The sequence below is a fragment of the Poecile atricapillus genome, chromosome 11 (genome assembly GCF_030490865.1).
Source record: "Poecile atricapillus isolate bPoeAtr1 chromosome 11, bPoeAtr1.hap1, whole genome shotgun sequence".
NCBI lineage: Eukaryota > Metazoa > Chordata > Aves > Passeriformes > Paridae > Poecile > Poecile atricapillus.
The window spans coordinates 11,662,904-11,688,575 of NC_081259.1; the positions used below are offsets into that span (position 1 = coordinate 11,662,904).

The 25,672-nt window shown below is 37.3% G+C and overlaps 1 protein-coding gene across 4 annotated transcripts in view; it reads left to right on the forward strand.

Annotated features, from left to right (window-relative positions):
- Positions 1-25,672, forward strand: part of DMXL2 (Dmx like 2) — a 47,978-nt gene that overhangs the window by 20,168 nt on the left and 2,138 nt on the right. Inside the window, exons 14-43 of one of the 4 annotated variants that reach the window (XM_058846672.1) lie at positions 64-153; positions 1,475-1,592; positions 2,327-2,446; positions 2,904-3,131; positions 3,881-5,560; positions 5,858-5,968; positions 6,712-6,881; positions 7,433-7,530; positions 7,692-7,857; positions 8,828-9,092; positions 9,701-10,788; positions 11,789-11,980; positions 12,733-12,809; positions 13,093-13,223; positions 13,858-14,106; positions 15,683-15,864; positions 16,183-16,313; positions 16,798-16,883; positions 17,117-17,318; positions 18,502-18,619; positions 19,398-19,460; positions 19,861-19,947; positions 20,027-20,148; positions 20,804-20,942; positions 21,312-21,372; positions 21,449-21,576; positions 23,099-23,176; positions 23,760-23,851; positions 24,423-24,475; positions 25,127-25,344. In XM_058846672.1, the coding sequence (XP_058702655.1) occupies positions 64-153; positions 1,475-1,592; positions 2,327-2,446; positions 2,904-3,131; positions 3,881-5,560; positions 5,858-5,968; positions 6,712-6,881; positions 7,433-7,530; positions 7,692-7,857; positions 8,828-9,092; positions 9,701-10,788; positions 11,789-11,980; positions 12,733-12,809; positions 13,093-13,223; positions 13,858-14,106; positions 15,683-15,864; positions 16,183-16,313; positions 16,798-16,883; positions 17,117-17,318; positions 18,502-18,619; positions 19,398-19,460; positions 19,861-19,947; positions 20,027-20,148; positions 20,804-20,942; positions 21,312-21,372; positions 21,449-21,576; positions 23,099-23,176; positions 23,760-23,851; positions 24,423-24,475; positions 25,127-25,344 (6,543 nt within the window). The remainder of the gene's footprint in view (positions 1-63; positions 154-1,474; positions 1,593-2,326; positions 2,447-2,903; positions 3,132-3,880; positions 5,561-5,857; positions 5,969-6,711; positions 6,882-7,432; positions 7,531-7,691; positions 7,858-8,827; positions 9,093-9,700; positions 10,789-11,788; positions 11,981-12,732; positions 12,810-13,092; positions 13,224-13,857; positions 14,107-15,682; positions 15,865-16,182; positions 16,314-16,797; positions 16,884-17,116; positions 17,319-18,501; positions 18,620-19,397; positions 19,461-19,860; positions 19,948-20,026; positions 20,149-20,803; positions 20,943-21,311; positions 21,373-21,448; positions 21,577-23,098; positions 23,177-23,759; positions 23,852-24,422; positions 24,476-25,126; positions 25,345-25,672) is intronic. The other 3 variants (XM_058846673.1, XM_058846674.1, XM_058846675.1) reach the window with 3 other exon arrangements.

Consider the following 25,672-nt stretch of genomic DNA (forward strand, 5'->3'; position numbering starts at 1 on the left):
ACTGCGATTTTCTTCTGTCCAAAGGAAAAATATACTAATTCTACCCATTTTTCTCTGTTTCAGAAACTTATTGGGGAGGTGTTTAATATTGTAAGCCAACAATCTACTGCTCGACCAGGATGTATCATTGAGCTTGATGTCATAACTAACAAAGTAAATAAATGGTTGACTCTTTAAGGGTATCATATAAGGGTGTTTAATAACTTTGTTTGTTAATTACCCTAATCTTTTGAAAAGACATAAAAGAGATGACATTTCTCTATGGTGACAATGACTGCCTTGAATTTTTGTGAATATTGAGATACCTTAAATATTTTACTAAGCCAGCTTTCTGTTAGCTGCTAAGAGCTCAAAGCTCATTTTTAGACTAAAACAATATTTTCTAAGCATAATTATTGAAGAAAAAAAGCTTTACTATAGAATGTTTCCAAGGTATCATAATTTAAAGGAAATAATTACAATCCCCTCAAACCCAAACAAACAAAAATAACTTTTAAAAGCCCAAACCTAAAAATTAGATCTAACTGTCCAAAATGTAAGAATGATAGCCAAGTATGGCTTCAAGCTTTTTGTGTTGATATTGTAAAATAAATTTATTAACATACCTATAGCTCTCAACCAATGAGCATGTAGGATAATTAAACCACCTTCTTAGTCATTTGGATGATATATGCTGCAGTGCTGTTTGCTGTTAGCAGCCTGTGAAAACAGTGAGTTTTACCAATTTTAATTTGAAAACCATGGGGTTTTGACATATTCTCTATTGTCAATAAATTTGTATGTCTTTCATGTATCAATAGCACAGAATCTCCAAATTTAAGTTCAGATTTACAAAACATTTTCCTAGAATTTTAATAAATGAGTACAGGGAATACCATCTTGTTTCTCTGGACAAAAAGGTGGTTTGCAGCATAACTTTGTCATCACTGTATTTTGGGGATGTAATTTTCCTTATCAGCAGGGAAGGATTTCACCATGAGCAGCCTTCTCTGTAGTGAGGTAGAGTTACTGCAAATAAATATGTTGCTGTCTGAAAAGATAAATGTGAAGATATCTGAGAGAAGGAAAATTTGCAATTTATTCCCTTTTTCAGATTTCCCAAGCAATTCACTGTAGACATGTCTTCCCACTGAAGTGGGATAAAAGTCTGAGACTTTTTGCTGCTGTTACTTATTCAACACCAAAGAAATAAAAATTAATCAAATGCTAATTAATCTGTCAATAATTGCAGAAAAAGTGCTATTACAGAATTTGTCTATCCTGGCAGACCTCGGTGAAATTATTTCTATATACAAATTATGAGTTCTAGAACATGCTGTTCATAAGATGAAAATATTTGGGTTTTCTGATGAAAATTTTAAACTTTATAAAAGCAACTGTTCCTCATTGGTAGACAGATTGCATAATAATAATTGCATTAATACCAAATTTTACTGTACTGTTTTGGAAACATAACAATTTCTCAATGTTTCAGTGTGGCTCAAACACACAATTGCTTCATGTCTTCCAAGAAGACTTCATTTTGGGATACAAACCACATAAGGAAGATGTGGAAGGGAAGGAAACTGAGATATTTTTCCAGCCATCACAAGGTAAAGCTTAAACTATAACTAATATGAATTAAATTGGTAGCAAAATATCTTCTTCAGGAATACTAAAATCTAGCTGGCATGTGGTGATTTACTTTTAAATGAGAATCTGTAAAATTCAGTGAAATGGCTGTTATGTATTGCTCATATGAATTGTTGCTAAATGGTGTTAAACAAAGACATTCTAATTGCTCAGAGTGAAACAACTTTTATGATAAAGTACATTTTTCAAAGTGCATATGTTATATATAAAAATGTGAACAGAAGCAAATTTTCTGCATCAATAGGTAGTTGCAAGTGATGATGTCAATATATCTGGCTTTCAAGTTAGTACAATGGAAAGTCCCTAAGGAGTTTGATAGTAGACTTGAAACTTCAAAAGAAAAAGGAAGAAAGCAAGCAGGTAGAAGAGTCTATAATCTGGCAAAATAGTTCAGACTAAATGGGAAGGCAAATATCTAATAAATTAGATTTGCCATTAATACTCAGATTGTCTGTAAGTCAGTATCTGTTTTGTAATTATTCTGTTGTCGTGAGCAATCAAAATGTCAGTGCATGCTACTAGTGGTACTGTTTCGATATTTTGTTTTAGAATCTGTTTATTTCAAAGATGAAAATGGGGTTTTTATTGTCAATTTTTAGAGAATCTTTTGCTATGGAAAAAATATTTATGTTGAATATAAATAAATGTTATGACCCTATATGAATATATATTATATATAATATGTAAATTACAGGGTATCGTCCACCACCTTTCTCAGAGAAGTTCTACCTGGTAGTAATTGAAAAAGATAGTAGTGGCTGCTCTGTTCTTCAAATGTGGCACCTTCATCTCAAATCTGTGCAAGCCTGTTTAGGTGAGTGATTGTAATTTTCTTAGAGAGGCAGTTCTATCATATTACTTAGAATAAAACAAACTTTGGTGGTTTATTATAAAACAAATTGTGTCACCTTTGCCAAGCAGAAGCCTATAAACCAAGGATCTTCAGAATAATATATCAATGTAATAGAAGCAGTAAAACTCCTTACAAACAATGGTTGCATTCTATACTACTAACAATATAAAAATGTGTTGATGGGGTGAGTAATGTACTTAAGCAGTGGTTTATTTCAAACTACCAGTATTCAGAATATTACAGATGTCTTAAGTGAATAGTCACAGCATGCAATAAAACTGACACAGCCTGCACACATCATATAATTATTTAGTGTGCAACTTGAGCTCATGTATAAACAAATAAATTTAATTATGAGATATTCATGCCTTGTCCTTACAAACAAATTTTTGACCCTGCTGGCATTTTTTTAATATAGCAAAACCAACTGAAGCATCTTCAGCAGATAATAAGCTTAGTGTACCTGAGCAGAAGACTGTGGATTCTTCTCCAGATGTATCACCTGGCATAGGTCCTATACCACGATCTTCATCAATTGCTAATCTTCAGACTGCTAGTAAACTCATTTTGAGCTCCAGACTTGTGTATAGCCAACCACTGGATCTTCCTGTTGGTGTGGAAGTAGTAAGAGCAACTCCTTCAGCAGGTAACTGTAACAGTTTTTTCTATACAGTTGGTCCACTGATTTATCTCCTAGTTTATGGACTTTCATCTCCCCAGCCTATAAGATTCTGATTTACTGATATGGGAAACACAGGACTGAAAAGTGCTTTCAAATCATCACGCCCATGTCATGTTACTCTTCTGGAAATGTATCAAGTCCCCACAGGAAAGCTGTTTCTAAACTTACTGCTCTAATATTTGGCAATGTAACTTTTAGTCTTAATCTATTAATGAACAATTTATACCCACTTGCTCATTTGTCAGCATTCCTGTGTTTGGTATACAGTGGGTTTTTTACCTGATGCACTTACATCTTCTTCTTCTTCTTGTCTTCTGTCTCTCCTGTTGTTATTTTTTTCCCTTTCCCTCTTAGGTTTCCTTTTGGTGGGTTATATGAGCCTAATCTTAACTTCTTACTCTCATTTGATTAAGGTTTTATATTCCTCTCATTGTTCTAAGAGCCCTTCTCTGAATTAGTTCAGTTCCAGTTTACCTTCTTTGAATAGTGACCAGAAATGCAGATGATAGGTGATGTTCAAGCTGCAAGACTGTTACCAGCTCTGATATTATTTGCTCTTATCCAAATCCAAATTAAAAAATAACACCAGATTATAAAGTTCTCTAGCAGTCAGTAGATAGTGTTATGTCTGCCTTAATCATATAATTCTATTACTATTACTAAAGCATTCTACTGTCTATTACTAAAAGGAAATATGTTTGTTCTGACTTCAGGTCACTTGAGTTCCTCATCAATATACCCTGTCTGCCTCGCACCTTATTTGATAGTAACGTCTTGTTCAGACAACAGAGTGCGGTTCTGGAGGTGCACTGTAGAGACAGACCTGAGCAGCAAAACTGAAGAGAAGGAGACGTACCACTGGAGAAAATGGCCATTAATGAATGATGAAGGGGAAGACAACAGCAGTACAGTGAGCATTGTAGGGAGGCCGGTTGCTGTTAGCTGTTCTTACACAGGACGTCTTGCAGTAGCATACAAACAACCCATACAGCATAATGGGTTTGTTTCCAAAGAATTTTCCATGCATGTTTGTATACTTGAATGTGAGTCTACCGGAGGATCAGAGTGGGTTTTGGAACAGACAATTCATCTGGATGATTTAGTTAAGGTTGGAAGTGTCCTTGACTCAAGGGTCAGTGTGGATAGTAATTTATTTGTTTACAGTAAGTCAGACGCTTTTTTGAATAAAGACAAATACCTGGTACCCAGTATCAAGCATTTGGTGCATTTGGACTGGGTTTCAAAAGAAGACGGTTCACATATACTGACAGTTGGAGTGGGTGCCAACATCTTCATGTATGGAAGGCTTTCAGGGATTGTAACAGATCAAACCAGCAGCAAAGAGGGAGTAGCTGTCATCACCCTGCCACTAGGAGGGAGCATAAAACAAGGTGTGAAGTCAAAGTGGGTGTTGCTGAGGTCCATTGATTTGGTTTCGTCCGTGGATGGCACTCCTTCCCTGCCTGTGTCTCTGTCCTGGGTGAGAGATGGAATACTGGTGGTGGGAATGGACTGTGAAATGCACGTTTATGCCCAGTGGAAACACGCAGTCAAGTTTGGTAATGGAGAAAGTGATGTTTTTACTTCTGAAGACTCAACAACACCAGATCCATTCAAAACAAGCGCAGTAGTGAAGAAGACCAGTGTAATTGATGGGGCAGGTGTTGTGGATGATGTTTTTGGCACTCCAACTGTAATTCAGGATGGGGGCCTCTTTGAAGCTGCTCATGTTCTTTCACCTACTCTACCCCAGTATCATCCAACCCAGTTGTTAGAACTGATGGACCTGGGCAAAGTTCGCCGAGCCAAAGCCATTCTGTCACATTTAGTTAAATGCATTGCAGGAGAAGTCGCAATAGTCAAAGACACAGAAGCTGGAGAAGGGACTGGTCCTAAACGCCATCTTTCTCGCACCATCAGTGTGAGTGGCAGTACTGCCAAGGATACCATTACTGCTGGGAAGGATGGTACCCGAGACTACACAGAGATAGACTCCATTCCCCCACTGCCACTGTATGCACTGCTTGCTGCAGATCAGGATGCCACTTATGTCGCTGAAGAAACTTCTAAAATACCTCAGGGCTCTGAAGACCATGCAAAGAGAAAAACAGAGGATCAGTACTCGGATCTGTTCCAGATTCAGCCTGTTACAACTGAAGACTTTATAGATTTTGAGCCTGAAAAGAGGGAGAGTAAATCCAAAGTTATTAATCTGTCACAGTATGGGCCAACTTACTTTGGCCGAGAACATGCCAGTGTCCTTTCAAGCCACCTGATGCACTCAAGTCTGCCAGGCCTCACTCGACTGGAGCAGATGTTCCTTGTAGCTTTGGCAGACACTGTGGCCACAACAAGCACTGAACTGGATGAGAACAGAGATAAGAATTACTCAGGTTAGTAACTGACATATTATTGAATTGACATTCTTGTTCTTCTCAGCAAATGTAAACTTAGTCCTTGGGTATTCTGGGATAACAAAGCTGAAAGTTACCATCAGTTATTCAGGTTAGATACAGTAGGAAAGAAAAACAGATGTAAATATCGACTTGTAGTTCATACATAACAAATAACTTGTTGTTCAGGTTCTCAGCAGCCTTAGAAACATACATTCCTCACACACTGTTATGATAACTTGTATTTATGTCTACTGTAGTCAGCTGCATGTTCAAAGTGTGTTTTATATGGCACAGGAAGAGATACCTTAGATGAATGTGGCCTCCGGTACCTGCTGGCCATGCGCTTGCACACCTGCCTGCTGACATCCCTGCCTCCCCTGTACCGTGTGCAGCTGCTCCACCAAGGTAACCCTCACCAGGAGGGATGGCTTCACTCACACCATCTGCTTACCTTTCATTCATAATGTCATATTTCTATTATCTGCATTAATTTTCTATTTCATTAAGGCCATTATCTTGGAAAGGTTCAGTGTAGGCTTCCCTACATGCACTGTAAATAGCAAAAAATACAGCTCTAGAGTAGAAGATTCTGGCCTATCCAGTTCAAGGCATGAATAAATTCCCTAACCAGATAAAACACAGATTGTATATGTAATTCATTTTTTCTGCTGGAAGAATTAAGACATTTCCTTACATGAGCATGGGTTTATCTTAAAGAATATTTTATTATTTTCATCACAGCAGGTTGGGTTTTTTTCTCAATCTGAGTAAATGCTGTTGTGAAATAGTGAAAAGGAAAAAAGTTACCACCTAAAGAGCAGAGAGAAAGGTTTCTGGCCTAAAATGGGTCTCTGCTTCTGTGATAATAGAATATTTTTCCTTCAGTCCCTCAACATATAATTCTTGTATATTTATGAATGATGTACTGGAAAATTATGAAAGAAGTACAGAGGAGAGGACATCTCTAACAAGCAAAAATATATTTTTGCTGTTCCTTTAACAGTTCTACTTCCCTTTGAGGAAGTTGGTGTCTCTCAGATGTACCCAGCTCTTGGACGGGAGACCCCACTTTGCATCCCTGACATATTCCATTTGCTTATTAGATACTCTTAGTCTTCTGAATTGTATTGGTTTATGTTGTTGTTTAGGCCTGTCAACTTGCCATTTTGCATGGGCTTTCCATTCTGAGGCTGAGGAGGAGTTGATCAATATGATTCCTGCTATCCAGAAGGGAGACCCACAGTGGTCTGAACTGAGAGCCATGGGCATTGGTTGGTGGGTCAGGAATATCAACACTCTTCGAAGGTGCATCGAGAAGGTACATTTTACTGGTTACAGATTCTAGCTCCATGCTGTTAGATGTGCCTACTGTAGTAAATTTCCAAGTCATCTAACATAAAAATACATTTTTAAATGTTACAGTTTAATCAAAGAATCCAGGAGCAAAACAATTATCCTAGTACTCTAAATCAAATCAAATTACATGAGAGCCCTGTATAAAACCCGGGGTTCATTCAAGAATTACTGTTATTAGCTTAAGTATTTTTAAGTAATGGATTGCCAGAGGAATTTCACCTAATAGTATGAGTTACTGTAACAATTTCAAATAAAATATTTTTATTTATACATTCCTAATGTCCCACTGTGCTTGAGAGGGGTTGCTATCTGCAATAGTGCTGTTTTTCTGACTCTTAAAAGCATTTACAGTGTAGAGCTCTGTTACATAGGAATAAAACATTCTCACAGAAATTACTTTGCTGCTTTGTAGAGCTGTCTACCTGGCCATCCTCTGTGACACAGAGCACAGGTTATTCAGCTAAAAGCAGCTTTTATATTTTCATCAATAATTGTAGGCTTTGTTCACTACAGGTTGCAAAAGCTTCATTCCAGAGGAACAATGATGCCTTAGATGCTGCACTTTTTTACCTTGCTATGAAGAAAAAGGCAGTGGTGTGGGGTCTGTTTAGGTGAGTTCTGCTAACTTGAAATTTGATTAAGTCTAAATTGAGCCAGGAATGCAAAGCAGAACTCGTTCAAGAGTAGAGTTTAATTTCAAGTAATGTTGTTCAAGTGATAGTATGCTAAGGTACATAATAAATAGCTCTATACATTGCATTTCTTTATACAGGTCCCAGCATGATGAAAAGATGACTGCCTTTTTCAGCCACAACTTCAATGAAGACCGATGGCGTAAAGCTGCTTTAAAAAATGCTTTTGCTTTGTTGGGAAAACAACGTTTTGAGCAGTCAGCTGCATTTTTCTTGCTAGCAGGTTCACTAAAAGATGCTATAGAGGTATCCACTTTTGAGAAATTAAGTTTCAGTTTCTAATTTGACCTATGTTACTGCATCCTTACAAGCTGTTCTCTGGCAAAGTTTTCACAGATTGTGGCAGCACAAATGGGATGGTATGTCCACATAGGATCCCCCCCTTGTGCCCTGCAGACATACCATTTACCTCTACAGTACTGTGAAAAACAGCTGGGAAGCTGATTTAAAGGCCAGAATAATTGTTCAGATACACCATTCCTCAGCAGAAGCACTCTTGGGAGTACCAGCTGTGACCCTTATGGCAAAACTTTGTTCGAACTACACAATTAAGCTGTAGCACTCTGTTCAGCCTCCAGCTATTCTGCATGACCTATTGGTACAACATGAAGTAAAAAAAAAAGAATTCAAGACTTCTCTTCTGAAGCAGTTCTGGGATCCCTTTTCAGTGGAGTTATGGTGCTGCTTGCCACAAGGGAGGTGGGAGCTGTGAGAAGGATCATAAGCTAAGCAGTATCTCTCAGGAGAGGATGGGAGTTAGAAAACCTTTTAAATACCTGCCTATTATTTACAATATGTTTGTCTTCACTTGAGAATCTATTTTCTGCATTATGTATTTAATTCTGCACAAGATGGTGTGAAAAATATCTTACCAATTACGTAATGACATGAAAGTTGGAGATGTAATTATTCTACTAGATAGAATAAAAATAGTCATCTTTATCTTCTGCCATATTAATTTTTTAATGCTACGTACTGCTATGCATAAAAAACAGAGAAAAGTACACCTCTTTCCAAAGTGAGGAAAATGTTACTTACATATATATAATGGATATATATCACTTACCACATTTTTGACCTGTAGGTTAATTTATACTACAAAGAGCAGATGAGGAGAAAAAAAATATCTGTTCAGTAAACATATATTGCTATTCACTTTATTTTATAGAGCTCTCTTTCCCTCAAAAAACAGCCTTTTCCCCACTGCTTATCATAGGTGTGCCTTGAGAAGATGGAAGACATCCAGTTGGCCATGGTCATTGCTCGTTTGTATGAATCCGAGTTTGAGACCTCTGTCACATACACCTCCATTCTCTATGAAAAGATTTTGGGTTGCCAGAAGGATGGAACTGGGTTCAGCTGTACTAAGTTGCATTCTGATCCATTTCTGAGAAGTATTGCATACTGGATAATGAAAGATTACACACGGGCACTGGATACACTGTTGGAACAAACACCCAAAGATGATGATGAAAACCCAGGTAAGGGAAAAATTATTAATCTGATAGGGAAAACTTATTACCAAAAAGAAGAGTGGGAGAAATGCTTTAAAGCAATATAAATATCTGTTTTCTTTCCAAGGGTTGTTTTCAACCCTCTAACACCAAACTTAGTTCCTGTTAGCTAAGCTCAAGAGAGCTGTCTTTGACACTTCCATACAATACTTCTCTAGTAATGAATGGTTGGTCTTTTTTCCAGTGGACTTAAATTCTTATTCTTGCTTCTAGGAATTAGCAATATTGTAGCAGGATTTTCTATCCCATCTCTGTAAGATATAATTCCCTATAGGAGTTTCCTTGGGGAAATCTCTGCCTGGATGATCATCTCAGCTGCCTGTTAGCTTAGCTGAGTGCAATGTAACTGTGAGGCAAATTATAGAATTTCTATCTTTCTGCTCATCCAGCTCATACCTTTATTCTTTTTGTGGGGAATAAGAAATTATTTCATATTATTTTGGTAACTAGACCCAAAATTGTCTTTGTTTGTGTGTTTTGATAGATCTATAATGCAGGAACTAACTGCAAAACAGAATAATACCATCTAAAAGGCATTTTCAGTAGATGTCATTCATATCTGTTTAATTCCTCAGTTATTGTCAAATCCTGCAATCCTGTGGTGTTCAGTTTTTACAACTATCTTCGGACACACCCTTTGCTCATCCGGAGATACTTCAGCTCACCAGAAGGAACTCTGGCCACCTTAGGTCTAAAAACTGAGAAAAGCTTTGTTGATAAGATTAATCTTATAGAAAGAAAATTATTCTTCACTACTGCGAATGCTCATTTTAAAGTGGGCTGCCCTGTACTAGCTCTTGAAGTCCTTTCCAAAATTCCAAAAATAAGAAAAAAGTCTACTGTAGCTGGAGAAAAAGATTCATCCAGTCCTTCAATCCAGGCTGATGTTTCAGATTCCAAAGCCCTACAGGATGGTGCTGGAAGTGGTGATATAGACTGGTCAAAACCCATTTCAGCTTCCTTTGCTTTGGAGAGCACTGTTGAATCTGCAGCACAATTTGACTGGAGTCAACCAGCAGTAAAATTTGATGATGAGCCCCTTACTCTTGATTGGGGTGAAGACAAAAATGGGTCAGATGAAGAAGACAAGGATGTTGGGATAATGATGAAAAAGTCCGATTCTAAGAGTGAAGATGAGAGGACGTCAGACACCAGCGTGGCTCAAACACCACATGGGGAGGTTGCTGAGGCAGGAGACACTGAGGTTGATGTTATTGCTGAGCAATTGAAGTTCAGAGCCTGTTTGAAAATCCTTATGACTGAACTGAGGACTTTGGCTACAGGTTATGAAGTGGATGGAGGAAAGCTCAGATTTCAGCTGTACAACTGGCTGGAAAAAGAGATTGCTGCTATGCATGAAATATGCAACCACGATGCAGGGGACAAAGACTATTGTAAAACATATACCAAAGTAAACGGGGATCTGCTTGACCCCGAAGATATTATGGATAAGCCAGACATTGGCTCGTACGAACGGCACCAGATCGAAAGACGGAGGTTGCAGGCAAAGCGAGAGCACGCTGAGAGACGGAAGTGGTGGCTGCAGAAGAACCAAGCTCTTCTCAGAGTTTTTCTCAGTTATTGTAGTCTTCATGGGGCACAGGGTGGAGGTTTAGCTTCTGTAAGGATGGAGCTGAAGTTCTTGCTGCAGGAGTCACAGCAGGTAAAGTAAATTTGACTGATTTCTTTTGATGAATGTGAACAGTTCTAGACTGTCAGTTATGTCAAGTGCATGAATGTGTGCCTAAATAGATGCTGCTAATGTTCTGAAAGTCTAATGGTCATGATAACATTAATGTTCTTGGAGAAAGAACTTGCTGTTTAAGTGTACCGCTTTTCCTGATGCGGATTATTTGGTTCTGAAGAATCTGCTATGTGACACTGAAGATCAGGCTACTTATGATTATGGAATATAAATGTTGCTGTTTTATATTGTAGATGCAGCATTGTATGTGTTACTATGACATAATTTTGGTCACAGTTTCTAAGTACCTATAGAATAAATTAAATTCACATAAAATAAAAAAATCTCATTCCCAGACCTCTGCAAATCATGCAAAGGAGCTACAAGGGGTCTTGGCTTCAAGGCTCAGCAAATAGTACAAAGTCAGACAGGGTACTACTCTCTTTACTCTGTTATGGCATTTTCTACATTTCATAAAAAAAGAGGTATTTTACAGCAAATGTTAATTACTACACTGAGCTGCAGCAGATAATCTGATACTGGGAAGTCTTTCAACAGGCTCTAGTCCTAGATTTCTCCTATTTCAGGGGCAACAGACAGCTGTTTTGGTGGTACTTGGCTTAGAATTCACATTCAAGAATTTTTTTAAGTTCTGTTTGTTTCCCCTTGAGAAACTCAGATAAGTACAAATTTGACTTTGTTACTAAACTTAGACCAGTGACTATTGTATCAACTTTTGCTACTGCAAATACATTTTTAGTTAGTGTTTCTTAGCAGACAGTCTTCACACTTCCTAATAACACCTTGTTATTATAGTCAATAATAACTTGCTTTTGACAGTAAAATCTTGTCTATACTGAGTAGACAGCAGTGGAAGAGGATAAATAACCTGGGAAATATATTGAAGATGCAAAATCATCTCTATTTTAATTTTTTTTTCAAAGCAATGATTTTAAATACAATCTTTTCTTTTAAACAGGAAACTACTGTAAAGCAACTTCAGTCTCCACTTCCACTACCCACAACATTACCACTGCTTTCTGCAAGCATAGCATCCACAAAAACTGTGATAGCTAATCCTGTGCTGTACTTAAACAACCACATCCATGATATACTTTACACTATTGTGCAGATGAAATCACCACCACATCCTAATATTGAAGATGTCAAGGTAATTCATAGCTTTAATCTAAGGCCTAATGTTTGATGAAATGGAAAGATTTTAGTAGGAAAAACAGGAATGTGCACAGGGTGAGTTTAGGAAAGTTTACTTTTTTAACAGTGGGACAGTACCATTTTCTTCACACTGCAGATTTCATTGAACTTTCCAATAAATCCTTGCATTTCCTCTTTTTAAGAACTGGACTGTTTTTGTTGCATTGTGAGGCAGAACCAGTTATTTTCTTACTCCTGGAGACTAATGGAATTTATAAGCACATAACTGAGGTAAAAAAAAAAGAGATTTCAGATAAAAGTATTATATCATGACTACACAAACTTTGTATTTTATGTATATTGAGTAGCTATGCCTACATTGAACTGCAGTGTTATATAGTACAGCTTCCAGGAACCATTCCATCAAATTCATTGTCATAACAGGACATGCTTAAACACTGCTTCAGTATGCTCATTTACTGTGGCTGTTCTGTATTAGAATCAAGTTAATTGTATTGACATAATATTAGAAGGTGTTGACTGCCATCAAATTGTCTTAAACAAACAGTTGTGATTTTCTAAGCACTGCACTGTAAACTTAAAGTAACATTCAGTTACTATTTCTTGCACTTGGTTTAAAACTAGAACAGTCCCGCAGAACACATTTTCAATAGCTGCTAGAAAGAAATGTATTTTACTCATATTCTTATATCATTTACTCTATACTTTTATATAAAACATGTAGCTTATTGGTTCTCTTTATTTTAGGTGTACACACTTCATTCTTTAGCAGCTTCACTTTCTGCATCCATTTATCAAGCACTATGTGACAGCCACAGCTACAGGTAAAGAGGGAAGTTTTCATACAGTCCTACATTTGCAGTGTACTTTGTGCATCCTGAATGAAAATTCTTCCTGCATGTGACTTTAAAAGGGATTAAATGTTTGTGCATGGGTAAAGATACTTGTACACATTAAATGTTGCTAACTTTGATATGCCAAATCAATTTCACACAGATAAAATAACACCAACCATTCAGGGTTTTCAATAAACAGGAGGAAAATATGATGTCACTCTCACTTGAGACACTCACTTTCTCATCAGAAAAAAAATTTATTTGTATGTAGCAGTCAAACAGAAGCAAATCAGTTCACTGGGATGGTTTATCAAGGCCTGCTTTTGAGTGATCGACGCAGACTGAGGACAGAAAGCATTGAAGAGCACGCAACTCCAAACTCATCTCCTGCTCAGTGGCCTGGTGAGACTAACATAAGGTTACTTTTACCTCCTCTGGATGAGCTCCATGTACCAGAATTATTTCACTGTCCTGTATGAGGGATGAAATAGTGGGAAATCAATGACAAATGTTTCTATCTTAGTTCTCAAAATAGTAACAGCCTGTCACTTTTTCACGTATCAAATCAAATAAAAATAAACTTTTTATATGGCAAACATCTTGCTTGAAGAAACCATGATCTTTAGGATAAACTTAAAGACGATTTGCCGCCCCAAAATTATTTCCTCCAGTCTGCATAACCCCCTAGCAAGGCTGCCTCTGTTGCCTCCACAGTACTGTCCTACATGTGTGCTGTACTGGTATAGCCATCAAAGCAGCTGATTCTGATGCATAAACTGTTGAAATGGTGCAGGAATTTCATAGGCACACTAAACTTCCCATAGTATTTGCAGAGAAGTGCAGTGCAAAAGTCCCACACCCAAGAAGGCTTTTTGAAATTTTGATCTTATGATTTTAAGAAAACTGTTAATAGTATGCTTCATCTGAATAAAAGCGTCATGTGCCTACTAGTGTTTACCATAACGTGTAGAGTAAAACGCCTTCTTTTTGTCCATTTGTCCTACTCATTTAATCCCAGAATTTTTCCTCTTTGCAGGTGTTAGTTCACTTATCAACCTCTTAAGCTCAGCTCAGGATGAAGACCAGCCAAAGTTGAACATCCTGCTGTGTGAAGCTGTTGTGGCCGTGTACCTGAGCCTGCTGATCCATGCCCTGGCCACCAACTCGTGTAACGAGCTGTTCCGGCTGGCGGCGCACCCGCTCAACAGCCGCATGTGGGCTGCTGTCTTTGGAGGGGGCGTCAAGCTGCTCGTCAAACCCCGCAGGCAGTCCGAAAACATCCCAGGTACACTGCTGTCTAAACGGGGTGCACTTTATACCTCTCACTGACCTAGGAGGAGAGCCTTCTTTCCTTTTAAAGACCAAAGCAGAATTTAAGAAACTACTCTCAAGAAAACAGTTACATTAACTAAAAAGGCTGAAACAAATAATAGCTTTGCAGTTGTCCTTTGTATGGCATCCAGCACGTTTCAAATTTGCCATAAGAACTGTACAGTTACTATTGTAATAACAGTAATATTAGGTGCTTACTTATAACATTTTTCAGGACTTTCAGACATTATTTTTAGGGGAAAAAAAACCCAGCTGATATAAATCAGTGTTAATACCTATGGGTTTTTGTATGGATGAGTATTGTTATTTAATGGCTGCAGTAACTAAGGAACAGTATTTCTGAAATCAGTTTCTATTGCAAGGTAGGATTTCACCTAGCACGAGACCACAAAGAAGAAATACCAACTTCATCTGGCAGAAAAACAGCTCATGCATATGTAAACTCCAACTAAACTCAGGTTTTTTACAAAGACTGATGAGCAAGTGTTAATATGCTGCATGAAAAGCAAAACTGGAGATTGAATTCAGACTCTGAAGACAAAGACAGATACAACCATTTGTGATAAAATTCAGCAGTACTGAAAATCACATCACACAGACTTTAAAATCACCAATAGGCTTCAAACTTACGCAAAAATTAGACATTCCCTCTCCAGAATTTAAAACCAAACAGTAATAAGGCATTGCATCATTACAAGTATGCACAAAAGGTATTTGTCCTATGGAATAAGTTAAACGCATTTAGGGCAGTTATTTTCATAAAGTGATAGTATTAATAACTTCTGTAAGTTGTTTTTATTTGAGATGTATTCTGTTTTCCTTTAACCTTCAAGCTGCTACAGTTTCTGATGTTTCAGAGGATGTTAACGAAGGTTTGTAAAGACTTGCAGTGTAGATGAGTGTTGGTAGTGGCTTTTTAGACAAACAGAATAGTTTTTAAGTACCTAGCTCCCTTGTAATAAAGTAAGTGTGACCTTCAATGTTGCCTGGCCAATAACACCTTGAAAAAAAAATTCTACATTAATATTTTGGTTACTATTAAGGCATTTTAAATCATAACACTTTTAAGTAGACTTCAGTTGTCAAAAAGCCTATCTTTCTGTTCAAATTTTCATCACTACCCTAAGAATTCCTTTGTTTATATTTGAGTAACTGCTAATTGTGCAGCATACTGTTTAGTAATATTTTACATATTACTTTATTTCTCAACAAAGTTTCTGAGTTTCTTTCTTGAGAAATTTTTCAGCTTAAAAACTTTTTAAAAGCTACTTCTCCTAAGAACTTAATCCACAATGTAAATGTAAAGCCAAATGTACTTTTCATAATATATCCAATGCCTAAATGCCACAGTTATTGAATTTATCAAAATGAAACTTTTTATTATTACACTTACTTTATTTAGGCTGGCTTTGACTTTAAATCAGTAGAAATTAGTACCGATAACAGTGGTGTTAGTTGTTTCAGTTATAAAATACGTACATTTTAAAGATGCAATAGTAATATCAGCTTTTTTAATTACCTGAATTTAGCACCTCCTCTTCCATCAGAAGAAATGGATAAACACCGCCGTAGGTTTAACATGAGAATGCTGGTGCCAGGAAGACCAGTAAAAGACAGCAATGTACCACCACCTGTACCTGCAGAAAGACCTTCTTATAAAGAAAAGTTTATTCCTCCAGAGCTCAGCATGTGGGATTATTTTATGGCAAAGGTAATTGAAAATTCCATTAGGTTTTAAAGGACAAAAATAAAGTGAAAATTTTGAGCACTCTTAGTAGTTGGATGCAGAATATTATGCTCATATTAAAAGATAAAGAGCCTACAAGTCTATGACTTCATTTTCAAAACATGCCTCTTGTCAATAATAGTGATTAACACTTTTCCCCCTCGCTAATTACTTATATTTTTAGGGCCATTGACTTACAGGTTAAATTGCTGCCATTTAAACTCTATGAGAATCATAAGTGAAGTCAGAGAAGAGAAGAGAAGAGAGTATTGTTTTTATAGAGACTTTTGCTTTGCATTGCAGCCCTTTCTCCCTTTATCAGACAGTGGTGTTATATACGATTCTGATGAAAGCATTCACAGTGATGAGGAGGAGGACGACGCTTTCCTCTCCGATGTGCAGATCCAGGAGCACACAGATGCCAATTCTTACAGGTCAGCAGAAAATGTCACTATTTTAGAATATGTCATATGCTTACCTTTGTTTCCAAATTAAATAAAAACAGACACGGATCTTCTGCACCATCCAACATAAGTTAAACAATTTTAGTACTGTGGGCAGACTTGTCTGTGGCAGTGGGATTACAGAAATTACAAATTCTTGTCACAATAACAGTTCCCCTTTTACTTGCCAGAAAAAAAAGGGATTAGGAAGTTAAAGTTGTGTGGTTTGCAGTTTTTGGGGAGGGGAAAACAACTGAGAAACACCCATTTTCATTTTTAACAGTCAACATAAGGTATGACAATGCCAGCTATAAAATAATGATTTAGACTGCAAGCATGTAGTTTTTGAATGAGGTACAGGTTAAATAGAACCTTTCTGTTTTTATAACCTGTGCATTTGCTTGAAGAAGAAAAATACTCTGTAGAGAATGTTAATGTTGTTTTTAACATGACTAAATCTATTCTTTTTATATAGCTGGGCTCTTCTTCATCTGACAATGGTAAAATTAGTTCTGCACAACATTAAGAACTTCTTTCCCATCGCGGGTCTGGAATTCACTGGTATGCTAAATTCTGCTTTACATTTAATTTTTCTGTATATGTGGCTTTCTGTCAGATTTCATGTTTTAATTCTAACTTTAAAATTCAAATAATTAAATACATTATTTATTACAATTGCCAACATGTACATTTCCTTTCAAGTTTTTTTTAATTGTTATGTTATTGTGGGGATTTATACTCATTGTAAGTTTATTTTTTTCTCTGAGCCATACTTTATTAATATTTCTGTTTAGATCTGCCTGTAACATCTCCATTGGGCATTGCTGTAATAAAAAATTTAGAACACTGGGAACAGATTCTTCAAGATAGAATGGACCAGTTTGAAGGTCCACCTCCAAACTACATCAATACTTACCCCAGTGACCTTGGTGTGGGGGCAGGACCAGCTATTCTCCGCAATAAAGCAATGATTGAACCTGAAAACACACCATTCAAGTAAGTGTTTTTTCCTAGCAAAAACACGTTCTTTGATCACAGAAATTCTAAAGAGCATTTCCTCTTTTTGTTCAACAGCCAAACGAAGGTTGTCTAGCTCTTGGGTCTAGTAGGCAATATTCTACAGAAACCATTTTCCCACATCCCTCTGCTCATTCTTATGCAGCTGCAGCAGCCTTTACTTACTCTGCTGCACCTTTCATAGCTGCAACAAGAAAGGAAAATGATGAAAGAGCAGAAGTTGTAGGAATTGAAGGCAGTGGCTGCTGCTGGGAACACCTAATTCAACCTGTTTTACTATTCCTTCAGTAGCAGTTGTCTCTCACCCTATCCCAGCAACAGAAGAGTTATATAATACATGCAGATGTCTGGAGGAGGAGAAAGACAGTTGTACTAAGGTCTTTTTAAGGCTAATTCTCCTGTGTGTAGACAATGTCATGCCTGGAGGTGTCTGTAAATGCAGATAGTGAATTGTGTTTTTGACTCAAAAATAGCTTGCTTTTCTCAATATATTAAACTACAACTGAGTCAACAGTGTAAAATGGCTCAGCAGTGCCCTGGCAGCCAGGAGGGCCAAGTGTGTCCTGGGGAGCATCAGGAGCATCAGGCTCAGCTGGGCAGGGAGGGGATTGTCCCGCTCTGCTCTGGGCTGGGACAACCTCGCCTCGCTTGCTGAGGCAGGTTTGGGTACCACAATATAATGAGGATATTAAACTATTAGAGAGCATCCAAAGGAGGGCAGTGACGATGGTGAAGGGTCTGGAGGTGAAGCCGTGTGAGGAGCAGCTGAAGACACTTGGTGTGTTCAGCCTGGGGGAGACTGAGGGGACACCTCACTGCAGGTTCAGCTCCCTTGGAAGGGGAAGAGGAGGGGCAGGCTCTGATCTCTGTTCTCTGGTGACAGTGACAGGACACAAGGGAATGGCCTGAAGCTGGGTCAGGGGGCTTTAGGTGTGTAATTAGAAAAAGGTTCTTCACCCAGAAGGTGGAGAACAGACTCCCTGGGGAAGGGGGCACAGACTCCCTGGGGAAGGGGGCACAGCACCACCAACAAAGTTCCAGAGGTGTTTGGTCAACACTCTCAGGAACACAGTAGAATTATTAGACTTGAGTTAGACTTCAATGATCCTCATGGGTCCCCTCCAGCTCAGGATACTTTCTTTCCTTCTTCTGCTTTATCCAGATCAAAGGATTACTCAGCTCTTCCAGCAAAAAGGCTCTGGCATTTTCTTGTGAAGCAAGAACTTCTTCAAGAGACTTTCATAAGATATATATTCACAAAGAAAAGAAAGCAGAGTGAGGTAAACAAAAGATGTATTTTTTTTAAAAAAACAAAGCTCAAGTATAACTGTTCCTTGGTCTCTTCAGTATTTAATTTGCCTTCCCATTTTTCATTGACATTTCAGTTTCTCTCATTTAACAATGTTTGGATTTTTTTCAAAATCAATGTAACTGTCACGTTGTTGATTGGGATATCAACTGAACCAAATATTTTTAAGCATGACATATGTCACTTTTATGACTATCCTAATAAACAGAACATTTGCAGTAACAGTAATAAGCAAAGAAATTTGAATATTCTTTTTTTTTGTGTGTGTGTCATACTGAAAAACAAATTTAAATGTGCTATTCATTTGTGTATATGTATATATGCATGAGTAATATATACATATAAAAGTAATATTATATAGTGATATATAATATGGGGCTTTACAAATTGTGCCAGTTACAACTGCTATGTTCTAACTGAAAATTTAAGCCAACACATAAATACCATGGGAAATAAGTATATTATTTAAAATCTTTTAGAATTCCTGTAAGTATGGAGTTTGTGTGTGTATTACTCCTCCATTTATTTAGTATATCATACATTTTGTGTTCATCTAGGAGGCATTACATTTTAAGTGAGTTTGTTTAGATTCCTGTCTTAGTTTCTGTGCCTTTTATAAATAATTAAAAATACATTTGTCATCATTTACTGACAGAGTGGCCTTTAAAATCTAGTTTGGAATGTTTCATTCTTTTTTTATATTTGTTTGTGCATGTGTTTTGTGTTTGTGACTGTGTGATGTTATGTAGTCTGTAGAAGATCGTGTGGAGCAGGTCAAACAAAACTGCGTAGCAGAAGATCACAAAAACAAGGTAGTATCCCTTCTCCCAAACCTCTAGCACATTCTTAAAAGTTCTGTGGAACTGGCTTTTTTTTCCCTAATGTGACTAACAGAAGCTGTATGTTCTGTGTAGTCTGTGTGACAGGCTTTTAATCCATGAACTAACTTCAGATGTCCTGATAATTGGGATGAGTGAACACCTTGTAAATAGTGTTGCACACACAACTTCGTGTTTCTCACACTCAAATATCACTTTTGGCTTCTAGAACACCAAAGAGTATGAGAAGTCTAAAGTTTAGCTACTGAAACAATGCTAAGGCCACTGAACTTTTCTTGCATGAATTTTATTTTTATAGATTTTTGCACTCTTGAATGTACCACTACAAAATGGATTTTCACGCTAATTGAAGTTTTTTATAAATGTTTTGTAGGTTGAAGCAGATCTTGGATACCCTGGAGGAAAAGCAAAAATCATTCACAAAGAATCAGATATGATAATGGCATTTGCTGTTAACAAGGTAAGTCTCAAATACTACTAGAAATGTAATAAAATATCTTAATTATAGTTAGTATAAATTTTGTGTTTGTGCTGCATAGGCAAACAGCAATGAAATTGTTTTGGCATCTACACATGATGTTCAAGAACTTGATATTTCAGCTCTACTGGCTGCTCAGTCATTTATATGGATTGGGGAAGAATATGACAGAGAGTCTAAAAGGTAGGATTGTTTCTTTGTGGTTATATTAATAAGAGTATTGATTTTCTGTGAGGCTGCATCTATATTACCTGTGTAAGCACAAACAGAGCATACAAACAACATTAATTACTGTTCTTCAGTAGGTTTCAGGTTGTTTTGCAAGTATGGGAAGGCAAGAGAATGATTACTGTCTTTAGGCAAGCCTGCACTGCACAGTGAAGTAAAATCCCATGTGGTGCATAAGAAAATAAAGGAAGTGCTACCTTGGACACCCTGCAGCTCCCTTGCATCAGTGCAGTGTGGAGGGCAGCTGTGGCAGCTGATGCTGGTTGTTCCTGTCCCCTCCCTTCCTGTGTTGAGGACTGTGAATGCATCAGCTGCAGTGAGCACTCCTCTGTACCAGCTCCCTGCACACTGCACACACAGGTCAGGAGCAGCCCAGCAATATTCTTCTCAAGGGAGCTTATGTTCTTATAGTGGGATCATCTTTTGAGATTAAACATGGGTAGATTTGGGGCACGTGGAAGGAATTTGTACCGCCTAAGTGCAGGAATTATCAATTTATAGTCTCATTATTGTTGCTTCCTCTACCCACTGCCATTAGGCTCTTGACAAATAAGCAAAGGTCATTAGGAGCAAAGAAGCATTTGTCTAAAGCAGAACTGTTCTTTTACAGTTCTGATGACGTTGACTTCCGTGGTTCTACCACAACACTGGCTTCTTCAACTGCACCATCATTTGGAGTGAGTCAGATCCAGCCATCTCCATCCATGCCCTGGCTGGGCACTGGGCAAACCAGCACCGGAGCTGGTGTGGTGAGTACTTCTGTGTGTGCAGCTCAGGAGGGTGGGCTGTTTATCATCTGTGTGCATAAGTCATCATACTGTCAATCCAGTATTGACATTAGAGGACAACAGCAACCAAGGCCAGGCCAAAAAGAAGGCCAAACTAAGCATTTTCTCATATACTGTGGCACAGAATTGTTGTGTTATAGAAAATAATGGCACAATCTGGGTGGTTTTCTTTCTTATGGGAACATTAATATAGGACCATTCAAATAATGTTAGTATAATAGATGTTTTTTTAACTAGGGGACACCCACCACATAATAGTATAAACAAAATTGAATAGTGTGTTTATGTCTTTTTCAAAATTATTTTAATTTTCCTTTGTTTCATATAAAGCTGATTAAAAGAAATCTGAATAACGTCAAGAGAATGGCTTCACATCCAGTCCATCAGTATTGTAAGTGAATCACTAGTATGGAATTAATAATTTTCTACAAAATACTGTAGTATTAATGATCATCTTTTAATCTTAGATCTTACAGGAGCACAAGATGGAAGTGTCCGAATGTTTGAGTGGACAAGGCCACAGCAGCTGGTGTGCTTCCAGCAGGCTGGGAATGCCAGGGTGACAAGGATGTATTTCAATGCCCAGGGAAATAAGGTAAGTACAACATGTAGGGTTTTGGTGGGGGTTGGAGTTTTCATTCACAAGGAAATGTTTAGTTGTGCTGTGACCTCTAAAGTAGTTTTAACTGCTGCCATGCAGAACTGTTAGGTTGCCCTAGAACAGTGTGTCATGCATTTTGGCTGCATGTGGGAGCTTTGAAATAAACCCTGACCCTTATTCTCCTTTCTTTTCTCTCAGCTCCATACTGCTATCCCATATCCTATTTGCCACATATTCACACTATTTGTTCTCCCTCTTCAGAAATGTGTTTCTGTATGGTGACTTTTTTAAAACTACAGAGATTCCTTATTTTATAGATGCACACTTGTATCAATAATAGAATCTGGCTGGAAAAGACTTCCAAGACTGTCAAGTCCAGATGTCAATCAGTATAGGCACAGGTCTTCAAGTGCCTCCCACATTGCATTCTGGCCAAGATAAAGTTTTCACAGAATGCATTACCTAGAAGAACCTGGAAGAGAGGGATAATTCAGCTCATGAGTTGAAGGCTGTAAGTGTACTCCAGTAGAATGGAGAGCAGAAAGAGTACAAAAATATATGCTTTGGCCAGAAGTGACTCTATGAGGGATATGAGATGCACAAAAAAGAGTGGAGAAATAAAGAAAGACAAACATTGGGAGGAATACCAACCTCTTCAGTTTTTCATGTAGTCCATTCTATTATTTTAACAGGTCTTGTCTGCATTTTTACTGACAAAATATTTAACTTCATTGTAGTTAAAAGCTATATGCTATAAAAAGTGAATTAAAGGTGTTTGGACATGACTGTACATAGCTAGAAAACAGCAAAGGGGAAATAGCTGGAAATATAAAGTATCTCAACATAGCTATTTTCACATGGCATAGAATGTAATTTAAACTTATTCTAAAAATGTGGTTTGATTGTGCTTTGAGATATTGCAATCTTACCTTTATGTGGGAATTGATGTTAAGTCAGAAATTAAGATGTACATATTGTTGCTATGCTTCACATGAAGTTCATTCAGGCAGTACTTGTGAAACTCAACTAAAGAGAAAATATAAAAAAAAATTCTAAATATTTCTAAAATTATTTTGTAAAATACTTACAGATCACACTGCATAGAGTATACAAAATATTGATATGTTATTTATTTTGGTTAATATAGCTCAGTCATTTTACCATTCATGACTACAGTCTTTCCACAATTGTTCTTATCATGCTTTTATGTCATGCTGTCATGCATCTTACTTTTTTAAGTATTTTCAAGTACAGTCATGGAGTACTCATGCCTTTGTTAGCTTTAGCATCTAACATTAGGATTTGAAAGATAAGCTTCCACTCTCAATTTCCAGAAAAGAACTGAGTGTGCAGGAGAGCATCAATCATTAAATAATCATTAAACATCAGCACTGAACTCACTTGGCTTCTAAATGAACTCACTTGGCTTCTAAACTGTTTTTTTTTTTGACTTGACAATCATGAAGCATCCAGTAGCCACCATGTAATGCTAATACATGCAGTTTGTTCCTTGCAGTGTGGTGTTGCTGATGGTGAAGGTTTTCTAAGTATCTGGCAAGTAAACCAAACCACCTCAAATCCTAAGCCCTACCTGGTAAGTAATCATAATTTTTTTATTGTTATTATTATTGTAGAGGAAAGCAAAGTCTTTGAAACTTGAGATAGGCCCAGAGTGTATGACTTTCATGAGACATGTTTGATTTTGGTGCTTTTTAATTGGCACACTTCTTCAAAACAACTGCAAAGTTTCAGTGATACATCTTTGGAAAACCAATTGCACAATAACCATAAACTACAGTGTAATTACTCCTTCAACATTAGCCTTGTTTAAATTAAAAATTAGAGCCATGACTTTATAACCCCAAAACTTAGTAAAAATACACTCTTCAATACATTTTACTGCTTCTTAACATGAAGACCATGCTTAATTTAAAACTCAGGCTGTTGTTTTACACAATATGGCAGATTTGTTCTTTGGCACTTATTGTACCATCTTTCCATTTTATACTGGATTTTAATCCATTGTTCCATTCTCAGTTTCAAACTGACAGCTTTTAAGCTTTGTTTCAAAGACTCTTTGTGTTTTACTATCACTGAGATCAGACTGACAGTAGCTACTTTTGATGCAAATAACAACTCGTAAGATTGCACTTTTCTGTTTGTTTTGTTTTTAATAGAGTTGGCAGTGCCACAGTAAAACCACAAGTGACTTTGCATTTATAACCTCTTCAAGTCTAGTTGCTACATCGGGACAATCCAATGATAACAGGTGTGTTTAAAGAAACAATGAAGAATTTCAAAACTACTTATTCATCTCCCTTAACTTGCTAAGCTCTTGGGCATTAATGTGTGACAAACATTTTAAAGCTCATTGTTCTAAGTTTTGTTACAGCTTGAACTTGCCAGATAATTTCTTTGACTATCATTTCTTCAGTTGCTTGTTTCCAAGTTTAGTTTGTGTGAGGAGTGGTCAATAGTTAACCAGTTTTTTTCAAGTTTTATTCCAAAAGCAGCTACTTTAACATGATGCTGTTGCTGGAGTTAGAAATCTGTTCAGCAAAGCAGGTTAATTCTTTTTCTCTGAAAAGAATAAAATCTATAATTATTTGACACAACCTTTGATCAGTACACATTTTAAGGGTAGAAGGTATAGTTCCACTAAGAAGCATAAAAGAGCAAAGAAAATAATTAAAACTCTTCTTTGCAAATGCTCTCCAGTGACTACAGAGTGTTCAGTTCTGCCTTCTGGACTGAAATAAAATGTGAACACTTTTGGAGTCACCTCACCCCATGAATGACTTAGCAGTAGGCCATAATGATATTGGTTTTTTCTCCCTCAGAAATGTGTGCCTCTGGGACACCTTGGTTTCATCTGGAAACAATCTTATACATGGTAAGTACTGTGGTGAAAAGTACTTACTCTTCTCTTCTTCCTCTGCTTCTTTCTGACTAAGGAAACACTGCTTGAGTGTGCATTTGGTGCAAGGGGAAAACCTTACACTGGGGAACAGGTTCAAGTTTGTGTTGCACACTAATACATGCACCAAACTGGTTCTCTGTGCTCTCTAGCATGATGTTAATCTGCTCTATATGGAAAAGTATGAAGGAAGAACATCACAGAATGGTTTGGGTTGGAAGGGTCCTTAAAAATCATCTCTTCCCATTCCCCTTGCCCTGGGCAAGGACACTTCACTAGACCAGATTGCTCAAGATCAGCTATACTTCTTTTAAATCAGGAATTTACCTGAACTTCATATGGTGAATTTTATATTTTCTCAAATTTTAAACTTTCATTCAGGTCATTCAGGTATGACCTTGTATTCTAAAGTAACTTAGACTGAATGTCATGCTTTCTTGTGCATTAGATCTAAGTATCTCTTATGAAAGCAATAAGCTGTCAGCTGATAAGACATTACCTATATGAAGGAATGTGTCTGCAAAGTTAGAAAATATTCAGGTAGCAATTTATAGAAAAAATGCATTTTAAGATTGAGAGCTACTTACAGTTTCAAATCTATTAAATTCTGACATCCTTCTTCTTCAGCCTTCACTTGTCATGACCATGGTGCCACAGTACTTCAGTATGCACCCAAGCATCAACTGCTCATTTCTGGAGGTAGGAAGGGATATATCTGCATCTTTGACATCAGACAGAGGCAAATCCTTTTCACCTTCCAAGCACACGAGTCAGCTGTTAAGGCCCTTGCACTGGATCCTTCCGAGGACTATTTTGTTACGGGCTCGGCCGAAGGCAACATGAAGGTAAGGACAGATGGAGGAGCTGGGTTCTGGAGGAGGGTGTTTGGCTGAAGTAGTGTACTGTCATATGTAAATAGCCAGATAAATGCAGTAACAAAACAAAAACAAACCCCAGAACCCCAAACCTACGCTTGATGTACAGCCTGCTTGCTTTACATTTATAATGTAAACTGAAATATACTGGTAGACTTCTAAAGCAAGTAGGATTTGTCCTCCACTAAAGAATAGTCTTTTTAAGGTTGTGAGGCTGATTTTAAGTGGATAAAACAAAGTGCACGGTTCTGAAATCTTACCTTTGCTTTTTCTCTCACTAAAAATTGTTCTGGCTCTG